The sequence below is a fragment of the Cavia porcellus genome, unplaced genomic scaffold (assembly GCF_034190915.1).
Source record: "Cavia porcellus strain 051 isolate PalLab524CR breed Dunkin Hartley unplaced genomic scaffold, mCavPor4.1 scaffold_38, whole genome shotgun sequence".
NCBI lineage: Eukaryota > Metazoa > Chordata > Mammalia > Rodentia > Caviidae > Cavia > Cavia porcellus.
This window is the reverse complement of record NW_026947521.1, coordinates 7,122,162-7,139,985: the sequence shown is the minus strand read 5'-3', so window position 1 is coordinate 7,139,985 and position 17,824 is coordinate 7,122,162. Positions and strand designations below refer to the sequence as shown.

The 17,824-nt window shown below is 44.2% G+C and overlaps 1 protein-coding gene across 1 annotated transcript; it reads right to left on the bottom strand.

Annotated features, from left to right (window-relative positions):
• Positions 1-546: 546 nt before the first annotated feature.
• Skic8 (SKI8 subunit of superkiller complex) lies at positions 547-17,593 on the bottom strand. Its single transcript, XM_005000803.4, has 11 exons — positions 17,451-17,593; positions 14,138-14,187; positions 13,465-13,492; positions 11,761-11,866; positions 11,241-11,413; positions 7,252-7,400; positions 6,957-7,050; positions 4,783-4,876; positions 4,463-4,555; positions 3,556-3,634; positions 547-831 (listed from the first exon to the last, which is right to left on the bottom strand). Exons 2-11 carry the CDS (start codon positions 14,147-14,149, stop codon positions 742-744), a joined length of 918 nt encoding a protein of 305 aa, XP_005000860.1. The 5' UTR covers positions 14,150-14,187; positions 17,451-17,593; the 3' UTR covers positions 547-741.
• Between the last annotated feature and the right edge of the window lie 231 nt (positions 17,594-17,824).

The window sequence follows — 17,824 nt, the reverse complement described above, 5'->3', positions numbered from 1 at the left end:
CAAGGGAGGGACAGTGAGGCCTAGACAGTGAGGTTCCAGGAGCCTGAGTGAAGCCGAGGCCTGAGAGCAAGCAGAGTGTCTGTTTTGAGGGTGGGGGATGGAGGGAAAGCACCAGTGTGAGCGGCTCTCTAGGCACAGGAGCCTGTGCTCTGGGACACAGCACTGTCCTGCAGTTCAGAGCCCAGATGCTGCAAAGGCAGCAAGGGTAACCGCCTTCCCACACCCAGCACTGGGTCACAGAGTCTCTTCCGTGACAAGGGGAAAGGGAGCGCATCGGGGATCATTTTAATGTGCAGAACAGAAGGGTCCCCAGGTGGCCAGGACCACAGGCTGTGCCCACACAGCCAGACACTCCATCTCCTTTAGGACTCTGTTCTTCAGGATCATAAGGGTGCTCAGGAGTCGGTCCCGGGAGAGGCCTGCATTTCCAAGCTGCAAAGTATAGTAGGCACCCAGCTGCTGCTCTCTCCACTAAACAATGTCAGCTCCTCTCATCATTCTCCAGCACCAGGTGAGCCAAGAAAGAGGCGTGCCCACCAGAAGGGGTGTTGTATCAAGGTTCTTTATTAAAGTATGAACTGCATTTCCATTAAAACAGGAAAATGTATGACTATGCTATAAAATTCAAGTCTCTGTTACAGTATGTGCTCAGTTTCTTAATTTAAATGCATGTAAAAGGTAAGGAATGTCCTGACAATCTGTACGTCTTCTCCACAGCATTAGCCTTAGAGATGCTGATGTCTAAATTGGACAATCATAGATGTGAATTTCCTGGTCATCTCCAACAGACACAATTTTTGAGCCATTTCCATTGTATTTTACTCCCCAGACCTGTAAATTTAAAAAATTTTATTAATGTCTTATTCTTTCTGAAGACTATTTATAAGAGGAACATCCTCACTTAAATCTCACTACTGAATCTAGAAAAATACTTGAAGGTATTCTTCCTAAATCAGAGGTGGCTTGTCTTTAACCAGGTACCTTCCTTTTGTGTCACTTTTTACCCCACCTGAACATCTCTATGCTTTTTATCAGATTTTATTGGTATGCTTTAGATATACAATACTCATCATAGAGAATTTGTATCTGTACATAACTTATTTTTTTCCCCATTCCCCTACCCTCCCTTTAACCCTTCCTCTCCTCTCCCTATTTACAAAAGCATTTCCAGGTTTTCCTTTCCTATTTTTTTTAACCTTTCCCTTCTTTCCTTCCCTCCTCTTCCCTCCCTTTTTCACCTCTCCATCTGAACATTTTCTTCCTATTTCACAACACTTGTTATACACTTAGGTCCTTATTTACACTTTTGGTGTCTCAAACCAGAGAAACAATGTGATATTTACATTTTTATCCAATTCACTTCTTTTAAGGGAATGGATTCAATGTGTATCCATTTTCCTAGGAATGTCTCAAACTTATCCTTTTTTATGACAAGGTAGTACTCCTTGTATTAAAAATCGTTTCTTCTTTATCCAGTCATCAGCTGATGGGCATTTGGGCTGTTTCCAGGGTTTGGCTATTACAAATTATGCAGCTATAAACACGGGTATGCACATATCACTGTGGTGTGATGCTTTTAAGTCTTTTGGAAAGATACCTAGCAGGGGAATGCCCAGGTCAAATAGAACCTCTAGTTTTAAGTTTTTTGAGGAGTCTCTACAAAAACCTCTGATTTCAACAGAGGTTACATCAGTCTACATTCCCACCAACAGTGAAGAAGGATTCCTCTTTCCCCATAGTTGCTCCAGCATTTGTTATTGGTTGATTTCTTGTTAACAGCCACTCTTCCTGGAGTGAGATGGAACCTCAGTGTTATTTTAATTTGCATCTCTTTGTAATTCTTCATCTGAGGAGTGTGTATTCATCTCAAATGCCCATTTTTGGATTGGGTCTTTAAATTTGGGGGGGTCTGAGTTTCTTTGAGTTCTTTATATGTCAAGTAAACCTTTGTCTGAGGAACAACTGACAAACAATTTTTCCCACTTTGTGGGCTGTCTCTTCTCTCCATTGGTGGTCTCTTTTGCTGTGCAAAAGCTTTTTAATAAGATGAAATCCCAGTTATTTATTCTTTGTGATAATTCCTGTGCAACTGGGGTTTTATTCATAGTCTTTGCTTACACCAATGTCTTTAAGAGTTTTACCTATTCTATTTTCCAGCAGATTTAATGTTTGTTTAAATATTTAAGAACATTTTTATTTCTACACTAACTAGGATAATCTATAACTTGTGCAAAGTTTTAGAATCCAGAGGATGACCACAGAGTCCATAAAGGACCAGCATTTATGCTGCCAGGAGGAGAAGCACATGCCCACAGTTACTGCCTACAAGAAAAACTGCCAGATGCTCACCCCCTATTCCTACCCATTGCCCTGGTCAGTTAACTTCTGCTGCTTATTAGAGTCCTAGGAGCCAGCCACCCTGGGTATCACTGATTTTATGTGCCATGCATTCAACAAACAGCTTCTCACTTCCTTCCCAGGCAGAGCTGATGACCATCAGGACTGCCTTTCCTATTGTGAGGGACTGTTCTAAGTTCAAGAGGGTCAGGCTGTCACCCTGGCTGTGAGATGTACTTAGCATGGTACCTGGGCCACGTGACCCTCTTCCTCTGCAATAGCAGCATGTGGAACCCCCCCCCCCCCGCCCCACAGGACCACACAGCACCAGGCTTATTCCCTTAAGCCCAGCAGTGGGCCATCAAGACCAACCCCTGGGACTTTACTGGCCACAAGATAAGAGTGAATCGGGGGGCCAGGAATGTAGCTCAGTGGCACAACTGTGAAGCCCTGAATTTGATTTCTAGTACCAACAAAAATAAATAAATTTAAATTAAAATTAAAAATAAATAAAAATAAAAAGAAAGAAAAGAGTGGATCAGCATGAGTAATTAGTTAACTTCATTCCAAACAAATCTATAAGCATCTGGAAACATTCAGAACATCTTAAAAGCCAATTTTATGCAGCAGTGGGGTTTTATTCGTATGCTGACTAGTTCCCAAACCCTGATCCTCCAAGTGTTTGCGGTCAGCAGCCTGCTGTCCTTTGGTGTGTGTGACAGGTAAGGGCCATGGCAGACATGCTGGGTCAGAACTACAGTTTAGCTAGGTGACCCCAGCAGATCCCTGTGCACAAGCTGCACCACATGACAACACTTCATACCTTGGCAAAGGTACAGACAGGAGCACTTCAAAACTGGAAATGAAATCCAGACAACTTGTAAGAATATCCCTTCTAGTATATTAAAAGACAATCTCATCTCTTCTTTGGACTGTTCTAAAAAATGGCAATAATAAGTCTTGCAAAGACAGCTCCTAATGAGGAGGGCCCTTCCCAGAGGAGCCCAGTGAGCCCCTGTGACTCAGGCAGGGACACCCCTGTGGTGCTAGGTGACAGCAGCTAGCCCTGGGCTCAGCTACACAGACATTAGCAGCAGCAGTCCCAACCCAGGGGTCTACCACTCTCCATTCAAGAGGAGGAAAATAAAACTTCCCACACAGGGCTCAGAGAATGCTGCAATTTAAAGACAAAGGCACTTAAATTTAATTATTCCATACCTGATCCTGGTGATCAAAGAAGGTGTGAACACAAGTCCTTGTTCCAACATCCCACACTTTCACACTTTTGTCAGATGAACTATGTCCAAAAAATGAACATCAGTTAGTATCAGAAAACAGTTCCAGATAGAAGTTGAATATGACCCCAAATTCCCACACTCCTCTACCGTCAGAGGCTGTTCAGTTGGCACAGAGCAGGGCAGGGTCAGCAGCTTAGTGGCCCTCTCGGGGAAGTTGCCCTCCTGAGACTCTGCCTCTAGGAGCTGCCGTCAAGAGGCCCCAGTCTATATACCTTCCTGGATGCCAGGGAAGCCTGGTGAAACTCCCAACAAAAGCTCTTGCAGCCTCCAGACTACCAGGAAGAACCCTTACACTGTCCAAAAGTCCAGCCACAGTGGCTACCACAGGCCTATACACACTTGGATGGAGAAGCACAACAGTCTTTTGAACTAAGGATTGGACCCATTGAGGTCCATCTCCAACACTTTTTATTACTTTTATTTCAAGAAAGGGTACCCTTAAATATCCAAATTGCCCAGGCTGAGCAGGAACTTGTGATTCTTCTGCTTCTGCCTTCCAAAGTACTAGGATCACAGACACTTGTGACCATGCCTAGCTCAGAATCACATATTTGTAAATTACTGTTGAAATACAGGCACACTGCAGAATAGCTGCAGGTAGAAGCCTAGATTTACAACAAAAACCTAAGTTTAACTGTTCAAAAGATGTCACTTTTGTCCCAGCAAAGATCAGCTAACTTCATTATTTACATAAATACTTTAAGCACTGCAGAAAATGATGGCAACTTGAATTTGAAAGGGGTCAGTCTTCAAATTTTAAGGCAACTCATTCTGGAAGACACCTTTATCTTCCTAGTATTTTAGAAACTGCAAAGAAACCCAAGTACCTGGAGACAAAGTGGGTGTCATCAGGACAGAAGGCGACGTTAAGCACCCAGGAGGCATGGCCACTCAGCGTGCCGGCCAGATTGGCGTGCTGTCTGCAAGGGGTCAGGGCACACACAAGGAGGGCGTTAATGTGCACTTCCCACCACAGCTCCGAGGACTCGAAGGCAAAGGCACTAGGGGTAGGGTGGGGACTGGAGAGACAAGGGTGACTGACAGAAGCCGAGTGCAGGTCCCCACTGTCAGGGATGGGAGCAGGGATTCTTAGTACCAAGGAGACAGACAGCAATGCTTGGTGTTGAGTGCAACGCCTTCAACTCACACATCGTAGATCTTGATGTAGCCATCATCTGATGCAGTGACGAGGAGCTGAGAATCCGGGGAAAAGGTCAAGGAGCGGATGGGCATGGCATGGCCTGGAATTCACAAAGGCCCTGTTAACCCTGGCAAACTGCTTTGCTTCATACGGCTTTTCACTGCTATGTCTCTCTGAATGACCATGCATCACTGAGCTGCAACAGCCCTGCTGCTTCAGTAACAAAAGAAAAGTATTAGCTGGGCAGGGTGGTGCACACCTGTAATGCTAGCACTCTGAAAGGCTGAGGCAGGAGAATCTGAAGTTCTAACCAAGCTTGGGCAACTCAGTGACTTAGGTGAAATGGAAAGATAAAAGAGAAAAGGAAAGTACTGAGTGGGTTTTTCATCTTAGTGTTCAAGAAACACTTCATCTAAACCCAGCCTGTCCTCCTGCAGCCACTTTCCTTGGCCTCCTTCCCAAGAAGCTGGGTCTCAAAGTGACATCGCTTTTTAAAAACCTCTTTTGCTACATATATGGCCAAACACAGAAATAAACATTGTCAGGTTGGACAAGCAACATGTTATTTCCCTACCAAATCCTTTGTTGTAGGTAAAGAATAAACTGAGGAGGTAGTATGTTCACCTGGCTAGAATTCAAAATAACACAAGAGAATGTGCAATCAAGTCAAGTTGCCCTCCTACCTATACTGCTGTTTGGCTCCCCAGTTGTGATTGTTATCAAATTAACAACAAAGAGTTGTCTGCCAGCCATAAGTTCTTCAGAACCAAAAATAACAGAACCAAGACACTGACACACCCAGCTGGTGTGCCCCAGCCTCTGCTGGCCATGCTCTTGTATCCTGTCTGCACGTGGGCCCCTAAGCCTTTGCCAGCTCTTTCTGTAAACAAGAGTTGGTCTTTCTAGGTGACACCTGCATGTAATCTTTAGACTGCGGTACTGCCTGAAGGAAGTCCCTGGAGAATGCAGCTTCCCGCCCTACCTCTCTTTCCTGCCCTCCAAAGAGTCACACTGTGTGGTCCCCTCAAGTTCTCCACTAGTAACACACATGTCCTGTCCTTGCCATGCATAAGGCCATCACTATGACTATGTCCCCCTGGAAAGTCATCTGCCCCAAAAAAGCCACTTGTGGGCCAGATTGTGGGCATGGTAGCCCAGTAAGCAATTTCCCTGCGAAGCCTCAGATGATGCTGGTTTTCCTAAAAGTTCAAATTTATGTCCTGTGCCCCAGAAGGAATTGTTCATGGCCTCCCTTCTCACACATCCATTCAGCTATGAACTTATCAACTGGTTAAGCTACAGATGAAGTTGGTGCTTTCACAAACTAATCACCTCACAGGACTCTCTCAATCCAGTCAAGCTGAAACCAGAGATACCCCTGTCCAGGGGCACCCAAAGTGTCAGCATGCTGGAAACAGTAAGAAGTCCTCAGGTGTCACTATGTTGACATAGTGCAGGTGCTCCTGATGCCCATATAGGTGTGAGCTCCCTGAGAGCCTGGGGAGACGGAGACTTCCTTGGTTATCTGCACAGCCTACTCCTCTGCAGAGGCCTCTGAGAAGTCCTGCTCCCAGCCATCCTTGCCTAAAATACTCTGTACCTGATTTCTTATAAGAGGTAAACTGTGTCATTGGTGCAGACATTTTTCCTGGTTTCCTTTCACTACATTTCTGGCTGCTGTGGGGGATTAGAGCAGAAGAAATAAAGCAGTGGCTGCTGCTATGAGTTTGGAGGTTGCGGAGTTGAATAGTGGAACTCAAAAAGAGGGGCTATAACCCTGCTATAGTCACTCTGGAAATCTCCTTACTGATAAGGACAATGCCACGCCTTGCGAGAGCAAGTAGCAGATTAAGAGGATTGCGAGCATAGATGTCCAGTTTGCATCATGGAAATTGACGTGAGGACACCCAGACTGGACAGTCCTAGTCTCCTTTGCATGAAAGGCCTACACCAGCAGTAATGCCAAATGTATAGCAAAGTGGTAAAGTTAAATCTTGTTCATCAATCATTAAATTAAGTAAATAAAACTAGTGATGAGCCTAAACTTGGAGCCTTTTCAGTTTTACAAGTGAGATGGAATGACTCTGTCAGTTTATCTGTCATGTAACAGCACATGAAGAAAGAATAATTTCCTCTGTAATCTGATGACCCAGTTTGCACAGAATCAGGAGGGGCTATACCTTCCAGCGTATGCAGAAGTTTCCCTGTTGCAATATCAAAAATATTGATGATTCCATCTATGGCTCCACTGGCCAGGTACTTCCCGTCAGGACTCTGTGGAGAGAACAGAAGGAGATGAGCCTTCTGGGATGCCTGCTGTTACTCTATCCCTGCTGAATACAACTCAGCCTCCTCAGGCTTCAGGCCTAACTAGCCAGTGGCTAGCATACCAGCAAGATCAGGGCACAGATGATGACCCAATGCAAGAGTAAAGGTGAGGAACCCAAAAGACAAGAGAATGCTGTGTTTCCTCACATAGGCAATACTGAGAATGAACTTTCCTCTCGTGTCCAAAGAATATTCTTTTTTCCCACTTTCCACACCAAAAATGTTCACTTTCCCCACATGAGTTCCTGTGGCCAGATACTGAGAATCCGGAGAAAAGGCCAAAGTCCAAGCATCAACTAGAAGGAAAGAAAGGAAAAATACAGTGAGAAAAGATCTGACCCTGGTTTTAAAAACTGAAGTTTAACCAAATGATATATGTGTTAAAATTAGAGAATCTCTCCTGTTTCAGAGAACTTTGGGAAAACCTTGATTCTTTACCATATTTAGTTTAGTGTTTCTCCACTGTTAATAAAAATAGGACAATATCAAGTGCTAGCAAGATGTGGAAAGACCAGGACCCCATACATGGTGGGAATGCAAAGTGAGAAATTTACTGTGAACATCATGCTAAAAGCAAACACTTAGCACAGTACCTGGCAATTCCACTCCTGGGCAGCCAAGAGACATGAAACACTCAAGAAAAATGAAACGTGTCCACACAGAGACACGCACACCCACACTCACAGTAACTGTGTTTACATGCTGATCAACTGGCAAATGGGTAAATAAAATGTGGTAACTGCTCACAATGGAATGCTTCTTGGCAATAAAAAGGAATAAATCTATGCCATACTACAGATAAACCTCAGAAACATATTAAAAAACAACAAAGACACAGAAGACAATATAATTCCATTTATGTGCACTTTTTTTTTTCCAAAAAAAGACAAAATGAGAGAGAGCAAGCAGATCGCTGCTGCTTATGGCTGAGGGGAATGCAGGGGCCAACTCTGTGGATGCAGAGGGACCAATACCACACTGGGTCAATGGCTCACAACTGCAGAAACCTGCTCAGTGAGTGAACCACATACTTCAGATGGTGAATTTCAAGGTGCAGAGAAAAGAGCCTGTACCTAAATATAAAACTATAAATAAATAAAGGGGTTCCAAAAATAATCTTGTATAAAACTATATATAGCAAAATAGTTACAACCAATCAATAGGGCAGAAATCCATTAGTTTTGAAGTCACACGACACATTGAGTTTCCTTTGAGAGTTCAATCTGAGTGTCCCTGACACTCTCCAGCCAGATCCAAGGTTCTAGGGACCACCTACCTCCACCTAGACCACGGAGGGCCACAATAGGAGGGACCTGTGCCTTGTAGAGGCACCCTTAGGTGCTTGGGGGCAGGTTCAAGAACAATGCAGTGGCCCCCATTGCCACTGGGGCCACTTTCCCAAGCCCAGTCTTACATGGGGCCCCCACCTCCCTGTCTTGCCTCCTCCTGTCCCTTGCCTAGGAACTCTGGGGTGTTTTTAATATATGAGATTCTTGGAATTTTCACACACATATATCCAAAGCAATAATAAATCATTTAACTCAATCACTTTACTCATGTTTGTTTTTAGAACAAAATTGATTTTAAAAGTGCTCAACGAACCAACAAAATCTTTAAAAACTTTATTATAATCAATCTCTCAAAAGGGGGCTTTGGAAATATCTTTGTTTCTGCAATGACAGAGGTAATCTATTTTGACAGGATGATGTTTTCTTCCCCTGCCCACAACCAGTGCAGCCCAGTTTCCAGAAAAGACCTGTGCGATCTCGTCCACGAGCCTCTGCCTGCCCCTGAAGAACATGTACCAGTCAGGCCTGTTTAGGACTACGTCTTCTTGTTCCACTGCAACTAGTTGTTTACAGGAATAATGGCTAATAGAAAACTTACATTCTAGTCCTCAAAGCTTAGGAAAATGTTTCTTCAAAACTATATTTCCCCATTAACTGTTTCGCAATGAAGAACTTGTACTAACAAATACCCTTATCCTCAAAACCAGAGGAACACTTTTATCCCTCAACTAAACCCTGCTTGCTAAGATTTAACATTTGCAGAATGTTCATTTCAGCGGCCAAGTCCCATCTCCTCCCTGAAGGTGGCATCTTGGGCACCTGATGCCAAGGGGCTCTGTGGCCTGTGTTCTTGAGAGGGTCAGCTACTAGAAGTCAAGAGCCCAGGAAGGACCAATGCGGAGCTGCCCTCGCAGTCTGCCTTTCCACTTCCTCACTTACATCTTCAGGACCGGGACTTTTGTCTGCTGTTTCTGATCCTTCTGTGGTGGTAGTTCATATTCTCCATACACATTTTCAAGCTAGGTATAACTAAGTGTCTGATTTCCCTCCACTCCTTGGAGGGCCCAGACGTATCAAGGAGCTGAACCTTCTGATGAATTCAGCTGCTCTTGGCCTGTCAACAGCATGGCTGCTTTTGTACCTCAAACAAGTAACTCAGCTGTTTACTGACTCAGGTCTAGTTCTCTGCAGATTTCAACCTTTCTATTCTTTCTAGGATCTTCTTTCTTGACACCCCTCCCCACTGACACACATGCCATCCTTTGCCTAGAAATAATGTAACACTTTTTTCCTCAGCTGCAATGATTGTAGGGCCATAAAAACCACGCAATGACCAGTGTCACAGATCTTGGGAGGGGACAGGTACCCAAGAAAAAACAGTAGCAACAAATTTGCCTCTTCCTCCTTTATTAACATGCTCCCGGTATTCAGAGTTCTGACAACTGCTGTCTGTGAGTCACACGAGCATGACAAAAGCACATGTGAGACAGTCACCTTGCCAGTCAGAATTAGGGCAGCCTTTTCCAAACACACAGCCAAGCTCACATACTCTGAGAACTGTGATTCAGTGGATCCAAAATAGCCTGAGCATGCACATTCCTTTGAAGCTCCAGTGGTGAGAAGCAATGACTGCGGCTTCCAAGGGCACCAGCACCATTTCCAGACTGCCCATCCGCCTTGCAAAGTCTGAACAGCGTTCTTTTCAACATCACAGTGGCGACTGAGTGCAACTGGTGTAGGCAAAGCTACCGGTGTGAATACACCAACAAAGCAGCCCTTCCATGATCCACTGCTAAGGGCACACAGTGGTCACCACTGTGAGCGGCAGGCCAACGGGGCCGTGAGTGCTGTGCTGCCTATTCCCATTAACTCAGTCTATTGAAACTGTTTATTTCCATCACCTTGGATGATGCTGTAAGGCAGAAGGACAAGGTCACACTGTCCAAAATAAAAGACAGAGCAGGAAACAGGAAAGATAGATCTTTTGGAAATGGGGAGGGGACCAAAGAGGTAGAAGGGAAGGGGATATAAAAGGAACTAAGTTGTATTATGTCCACGGACCAACTTCCCAAGATGAATGTGATCATTATGTACTGCAAATCTGTACTGATAAAAAAAAAAAGCCTAAGAAAAAAGATTGTTACCATAGAATACTTTTAAAAAATTAATCAATTTGTTGTCTTAAAAGTTTCATAACACTCACATCCTAGAAACCAGGCACTTTAATTGCAATTAGTGGAGGTGACCACCACACAGCCCTATGAAGACACAACGAATGCTTTATGAATCAATTCAGAATAAGGTGAATAAAGAACCACCAACCACTCAAACACAGGTCTACAACCTTAAACTGGCAATTCTGAAATCCAGCAAGCTCTAAAAACACAGTATTTTTACTTTTTGGTTTTTGGCAGCACTGGGAATTGAGCCCTGATCCTTCACACTAAACTACACTCTCAAGCCTTTGTTTTTACTTATTTATAGGCAAAGTCTCATTAAGTTACCCAGGCTGGGCTAACTTGCCATCCTCCTGCCTCACACACCCAGAGTACTAGGAAAATTATTAGCTTTTTCTTAAGCTTAGAACCAAAATTAATCTAGCAGCAAAAGCAGACCAGAACTAATTAATGTAAAGCTACTTCAAGCCTTTATTTGTCTTATTATAAGTGCTCATGTTTACCTGCAGTATCAGTGTTTGAAGGCATGTATAAAGTACAGTTCCTACACCCACATCAGCCCTCCCAAATCTGGAAAAGCCCAAACAATAAACACACACACACACATCTCTAAGGGCTTTGAAAAGGAACTGTGAAGCTCTATGACCTCCCCTAAACAGAAAACTCTTACCAGGTGCTGCATCTATAGACTTTATTTGTTTGCCATTTTCTAGGTCCCAGAGACGAATATGGGCATCCAGTGAGCTGGATGCAGCAATGGGCAGGGTGTGGCTGATGTCCACAGACACCACCCCCAGCTGGTGTCCCTCCAGGCTCCACTGCAGGTCCAGCCTCTCATCAGACCTGCATCGGGGACAGAGAAATGAATAGGTTCGCATACAAGATGGTGACCCTGGCACTGAATTCTTGGGTCCCTGTGACTGTATAATACCAGTGGTTTCTGAAATGCAGAATCAGACAAGAACAAAAGACCAGGTCTTAACGTTGGTGTTTTTTTTTTTTAAATAAGTAGGGTTAAATAAATAATAGGGCTTTATACCAAATAACAGGAAAAGAAGAGAGCAAATACAAGCTGCTATTTCATATTACCACACAGACACTGTTTTCTGTTCTAGAAAAACATAGATATTCCCTGATTGCAGTCTGAGAGCCCAATTTTCCAAGCTCTGTGTTAGAGGAGAGGTGCTCACCATTTCCAGACCTTCACTAGGTCGTCCAGGGATCCTGTGACCACCGTTTCAGAGTTTTCCTTCTTGTTTGTCCCCCAGGCGACTGACCAAATAGCATCATCATGGGCTACAAGGGAAAGTACTTCACTTATAAAGTTACTGTGCATGCAACTTCTGAATTTAGTGATAATGAAGCTGAAATACTGTGCAATGATTGTGATTGCAATGTCCATTTTTGTTTGTCTGCTTTAATGCTTCACAGGCATTTTCCCTTTTATTGCAATTATGGGGGCCATATGCAGAGCAGAGGTAGAAGCCACTTGCCCTAAAACACACTTTAACCAGGTGGGGAGGCAGAAGCAGAATGAGACAGTACCAATCCCAACACCCTTTCTGCTTGCATGCTGCTCAGCACTCCACAATAAGGAACAGCTATCCATGGCTAAATAAGGAAAACCTGCAAGAACCAGCTCCTACAAGAAAGCCCTAAACTCAATTTATGAGACGAATCTTCGAGATATTTGGAAACCAGCAGGCAACAGTGCAGGTCTAAAAATACAGCAGTTGCCTTTTACTACAAATGTTTTTATTGTGCTTAATAAGTCAGATAATTATGTCAGTCCTCTCACGAGCACTGTCTCATCACAACAGTCCTATGAAAGAGGTACTGCTAAGCCCATCCTCACTTTATAGACAAGGAACTAGAAGCTTGGAGAACCTTAGAGGCTCACTTAATTCACAAGCCTTACAAGGAGCAGAGCTAGGATTCAAACCCTGTCTCTGTTAGGTGAAGTTCACCCCAAACACAAGCCTGCAAGCTGTGCGTCTGGTGGGCCACAAAGTTGAATCTGCAGACCCATAAGGGGACACAAACATGACAAGTGCCCACAGAAGCATAACCATGTCAGGGCCATCATTTCAAAACATGAACACAAGAGCACTGAACTTAAGAGCTGTGACTCACACACAGAATCGTGGCTTGCTTTATGATCCCACCTGACCCGGATGCTGGAGGCCACCTGGATGGCACTAGCCTCATAGAAAGGAGACGGTGGATGCTGCACTGCTTACCTACACTTGTTAGCTAAGAAAGATGCTTTGGCTTAAACTTCAGACTGCAAAAATGCCACCCATTTAGAATGTAACAGTTTAATTAGGCATCCCAGCCTTGCCAAATACATGGAGGATATCAAGAAACAAGACCTGAGTAACCAGCTCCTGAACACACGCTGTAAGATCTGTGTTACTGCGGAGTCACCGGTCCACACAGGGCTCTGAGCTCCCATCTGCTCCCAGATCCACCAGGGCCACTGCCACACAGCCCTACACACTCAGGGGCTTTGGAAGAAACTTACATCACATGTGCTGAGAGGTAAGGCATGTCCTGAGCTCAGGGCTGGGTGCAAGTCCATCTGCCTGGCTGAGCTGCCATGAACACAGCTCTGAAGCTCAAAGCTTTCTCCACCCTCCTGGTACCTGGGGAGTTCAGTTACAGCTCCTCAGCCTGGAGTTCTTATTTGTCACCTGACTCCTGCTTTTTCCTTTTAGTCAGCTACCCAGTTTTTGTTTCTAAGTGTGTGCATTCTCAGCTGCCTCTTCCAGCTGTTCTGCAAAGTGAGAGCACCTGGCACCTGCCTGTTGGGCTGGCGTGAGAACCAGGTGCTCAAAGATGAACAAGCTTTTCACACAGAGGCATGGACCTGCTTGAACAGGCAGGTTCCTTACCTTGTTCTTGTTTGAAGAGAATACTGTACTGAAAAAGAACAGAAGACACGATAAGCCACCACTCAGATGCTAGCCGTGCCACATCCCTCTTGGGGTTCCCCAAGGAAGTTGCAGTGCTAGCCACTCCCTCCACCACTGCCCAAACATCCCAACATCTCATTCTTGCTTAAGCCAGACTCGTACAATCACATCAGAAAAATTTCAATTCTTAAAGATACTGATGCTCCCTGCTCTCCTACTGCCACCCACCATGCTCACAGGAAACCAAGAAATTATGGTTTCCTTTTCTGCTCTGATCACTCAGAAGTCTAGTTTGCAGCTTAATTTTTGTAAGTATACAAGACTGCATAGCCTGCATAACTTGTTACTTTTGTCCCTAATTTTATTTTAAAGAGGTTTCTCCTATTCCTGATCTTAGTATTTGTGTACGAATTCTTTTAATTTCCTCAATCCCTCTCTACACTATGAAGGCTAAACAAATAAATCCCGCTCTTAGTCTGCATTTTACCTATGCCACCGAATCCTGTGGTGACTAGTATGCAGGGCCACTCAGCTCTTTAGGAAGAGGAAAAGAGTTCAATGCTAGCTTCCTGACTCCACCTGGAGTCAGAACCTCCTGGAACTGAACTTGCCAAAGACCAACTGATGTTCTTCCCCTCAACACATGCCTTACCTGGTTGGTCATGTCCTTGACAAAGATGAAAGGCCAAAGGTCAGACAGTTCTGTGGAAACCAGAGTAGTAAGATGTCATCAAAGCAGAGGGGCTACAGAAGTTCCTCTTTACTGAGACAAGGTGAGCCTTTGCTAAGGAGTTGTTTTGACACCTTTCTATCAGTCCCTGGGATCCCGTCACAGGATCTGCCAAGTGGTGTGGTCTTCTTTCTCCCAGGGACTCAACACTGCACCCATCAGGTGGATTTTTTTCCCCAACTCTTGCCAGTCTCTGTCCCTTGCTGCTCTTTATAGAGACAAAAGCAGATTTCAGATAATTATTTATTCCACTCAGCAAGCAAACTTGAGGGAATTGAAAAATAGCAATGTTCTTACAGTCCATGTAAAGGTCTTAACCAAAATGCTTTGAGGGCCTACACGTAAGGGGCTGAGGGGAGATAAGACTCCCAAAACATGCTAAAGTCTTTAAGGACCCAACTTAAACATAAACCTAGCTTATTTTAAGAGTAGATTTACTTTCATGGGAGATTCTTAGTGTGTGTGCCCATATGTGTTAATGGATACTGGGTTAAACCCAGAGCCTTTGCACAAAGCTACCCCACCCCCACCCCTTTTTAAAATTTTGAGACAGTTTTGCTAAGTTGCCCAGATGGGCTCAAATTTGCTATAACTCTGCTTTGATTTCTCAGAGTGCTTGGATTATAAGCATCCAATAGCACACTGGGCTATGTTCTTAACATTGTTTGTGCAAAGACCCCTCTAGCAGCCTTGAAAAGGCTATACATACTTTTGCCTCATGTTTTTAAGGAAGGAGGGTTGGGAATACAGCTCAGTTGTAGAGCACTTGCCTACCATGCATCAGACCTGGGGTTCAAACCTCAGCACAACTGGAGGGAAAAAAAAAAAACTAGAAAGGTAACCAAATGTAGTTCTCATCATTCATGCCAGTATGTTCTATAAAGTCTCCACAAACATTAAATTAGCAAATAATAAAGCAATGCTCTTCAGGGAAACCCAGGGTTAGTTCTTAAATCCTCTGGGCACAATACTTTTGTCAACCGATCAATATATAATCATGTTTTGTGGTTCTGTTTAATAAAGGGACTTAATTGAATATACATTAGTATTGTAATTCATTTATATTGAATTCATGCCTATTATGGTTCATGTCCAGATATGCCCCCAAGCCTCATGCAATCTTAGGGCTTTTTAAGAGGTGGTTGAATTCAAAGTGTGTGATGCTAGGATTGAGGGTATGTGATCAGCCTACTGACAGGTTTGTCACAGTAGCCTAGATACAGTATAAAAGGGGCAGAAAGATGCTGGTAAGGACCCTTGTTGCTCTGCTACAGTCTCCCCACCATGAGCTGTTCTCTGCCAAGCCACCCTGCTTTGGAGCCAGCCAATTATGAACTGAAACTTCTACAAATTATGAGCAAACCGTAAGCTTTTCTCCCTTAACTTTGGGTGTCAGGTATTTTGTCTCAGCAATGAGAAAAGTAACTAAAATAATGCCAAACACACATATTTTCTCCAAAAGACACATCTGGACAACACATTAGCACATTAGCACTGTGCTCCGGGGTTATCTTAAACATGGAATCTCAACAAACAAACAAATATGGAGACTCCAAAGGATGGCACCGAACCCTGCAAACAGAGCACCTGTTTAAAGCATTAGAGTGGAAACAAAAAGGCACAGTACCAGGTGAGAACTGAGCATCAGACATTCAAATTTTTCACCACCTTGCACATAGCATCCAAAGAATACAAAAGTTTTACAAGTAGTGTCTCTGAAGATGCAAATAAATTTTAGCAGAATTCATGACTCCTGAAAGACTATATATTAAATTACAATTTTATCAAAATAGGGAAACTAAATTTGTGATGGTGCAACCTACCATGCTTTAATAACACATTACACAACAAGATCTAGCAGCAGGTCTACTACCATAACTTCAAAGTGAGATGAACCCTGATAAGAAACTACCTGTAATTTCTATTCATAACTAAGTCACACTGATTACCATGGTTTGTTGCGTAAATTCCTAATGGAAGAAAAAGTTAAATTTCAGGCAAAGATTAAGGAACAAAAGGGTGCAAATTATTTTTCTCACCCAAATTCATAGCCCCTTCAATTTTATCCACAGACAATTCAACTGACCACCCAACAAAGACAGCCAAGTTCATGTTACCTGCTTTAACTCTGCAAACCCAAAAAGGCTACCAAAGGCTAAGAATAACAGAAAAACAAACAAATAACTTTTAAGTAATCCTTGTCAATAGAGATGTTAATCAAGTGGACAGTGTTTTATTTCTTTGTGATCCAGGAACAGGGTCTTGCCAGAATAGAGATAGGAAAAAGTTCAAGCCAATTCTGCTGAAACAAACAATTCCGCTTGAGCTCCAGTCCACTGCCCAGTGAAGCACTGCCTTGTCCTTTTCCCTGTCAGTCTGGATTTCACATTTGACAACGAAGAGAAACAATAACAAAGAAAGCAAGAAGACTTTCTTGAAGCCAACTTCCAAAAAAGCAGCCTCTCCAGGACTGGGTTTGACGGTATCAATGAGTGTATGAACCAGGTCCTATTTTAAACACGACACATACATTAGCTCATTAAACTTCCATTTAGTGGGCTCACTTTTTATCATCTCTACTTTCTGGGTAAGAAGTATGGCTTAGAGAGGTTAAAGAAGTTTCCCTGAAGTCAGCCTGGCATTAATAAGTGAAGAAAAGTTATAGCTCAGGCTACCAAGATGCCTCATGTCCTACTCCAGCATCTTATTTCATGATGCCTAACTTCAAAGCTAAGAGATCCCTAATGCATTTTTTTTTGGCTACCTCTTCTTGGGAAACTTTCCTCTATTTTTTCCGAGGCAGAATTCATTGCTCATTCCTCAGTTTCCAAGGCGCACAAACATGCCTGTTAAAGTTCTCAAACATGTCAATAATCTGCGATACTTGTTCAGTGCTGGGGAGCTCGTTACTTAAAAGCAGGGTGCAATATGGAACCTTCGAGTAAAACAGTCCTTCCGTCTCAGAGAAGACTCTCCTGCGGAGAAGCCGGCCACACCCTAGGGGCTGCACTGAGTGTCCCCAAGACGAAGATCAGGCCACCTCCTGGCGTTCTCTGCCCCCGGCAGCGTGTCGCGGGTAGCCAGGGTACACGGAGACTGAACTCATTCTACGACTCCAAATCCCTGAACAAACCACCAAAGAGAGCCTCTGGCCCACCCCTCCAAGCTGCCCTGCGGTTCTGGCTATCACCTGCCTCATAATTACCATCCCCAACCTCCGTGAAGACCCACTCACCGCGGTACTTCTGACGTCAGGCTGGCGCGACTGCGGCGCACAGAGATGAGCTACAACACGGCCGATCCGGGGAAGGTCGGGGGGAGAGGCCACACCCTGTTCCTTCTTAGGCCACACCCCCTCTTGCTCTCCCGAACTAGGCCCAGGGAATCCAACCCCGCTGCGCAGGCGCGCGGAGCTGAGCTAATGCCAGCGCAGAAGTACGGGAGGGGCTGGGGCGGGGAGAGGCCTAGCGCCTCTCTGTATCCCGGGGCGTGGCTTCCGGGACCCTTCTGACTCGCTGATGGCTTCCAGAGTTCCGTCGCTTTACAGACTGCCAGCCAAGGCTTATCAGGGTGTCGAGCGTTACTTCAGTAGGTCATTAGAGCATTTTA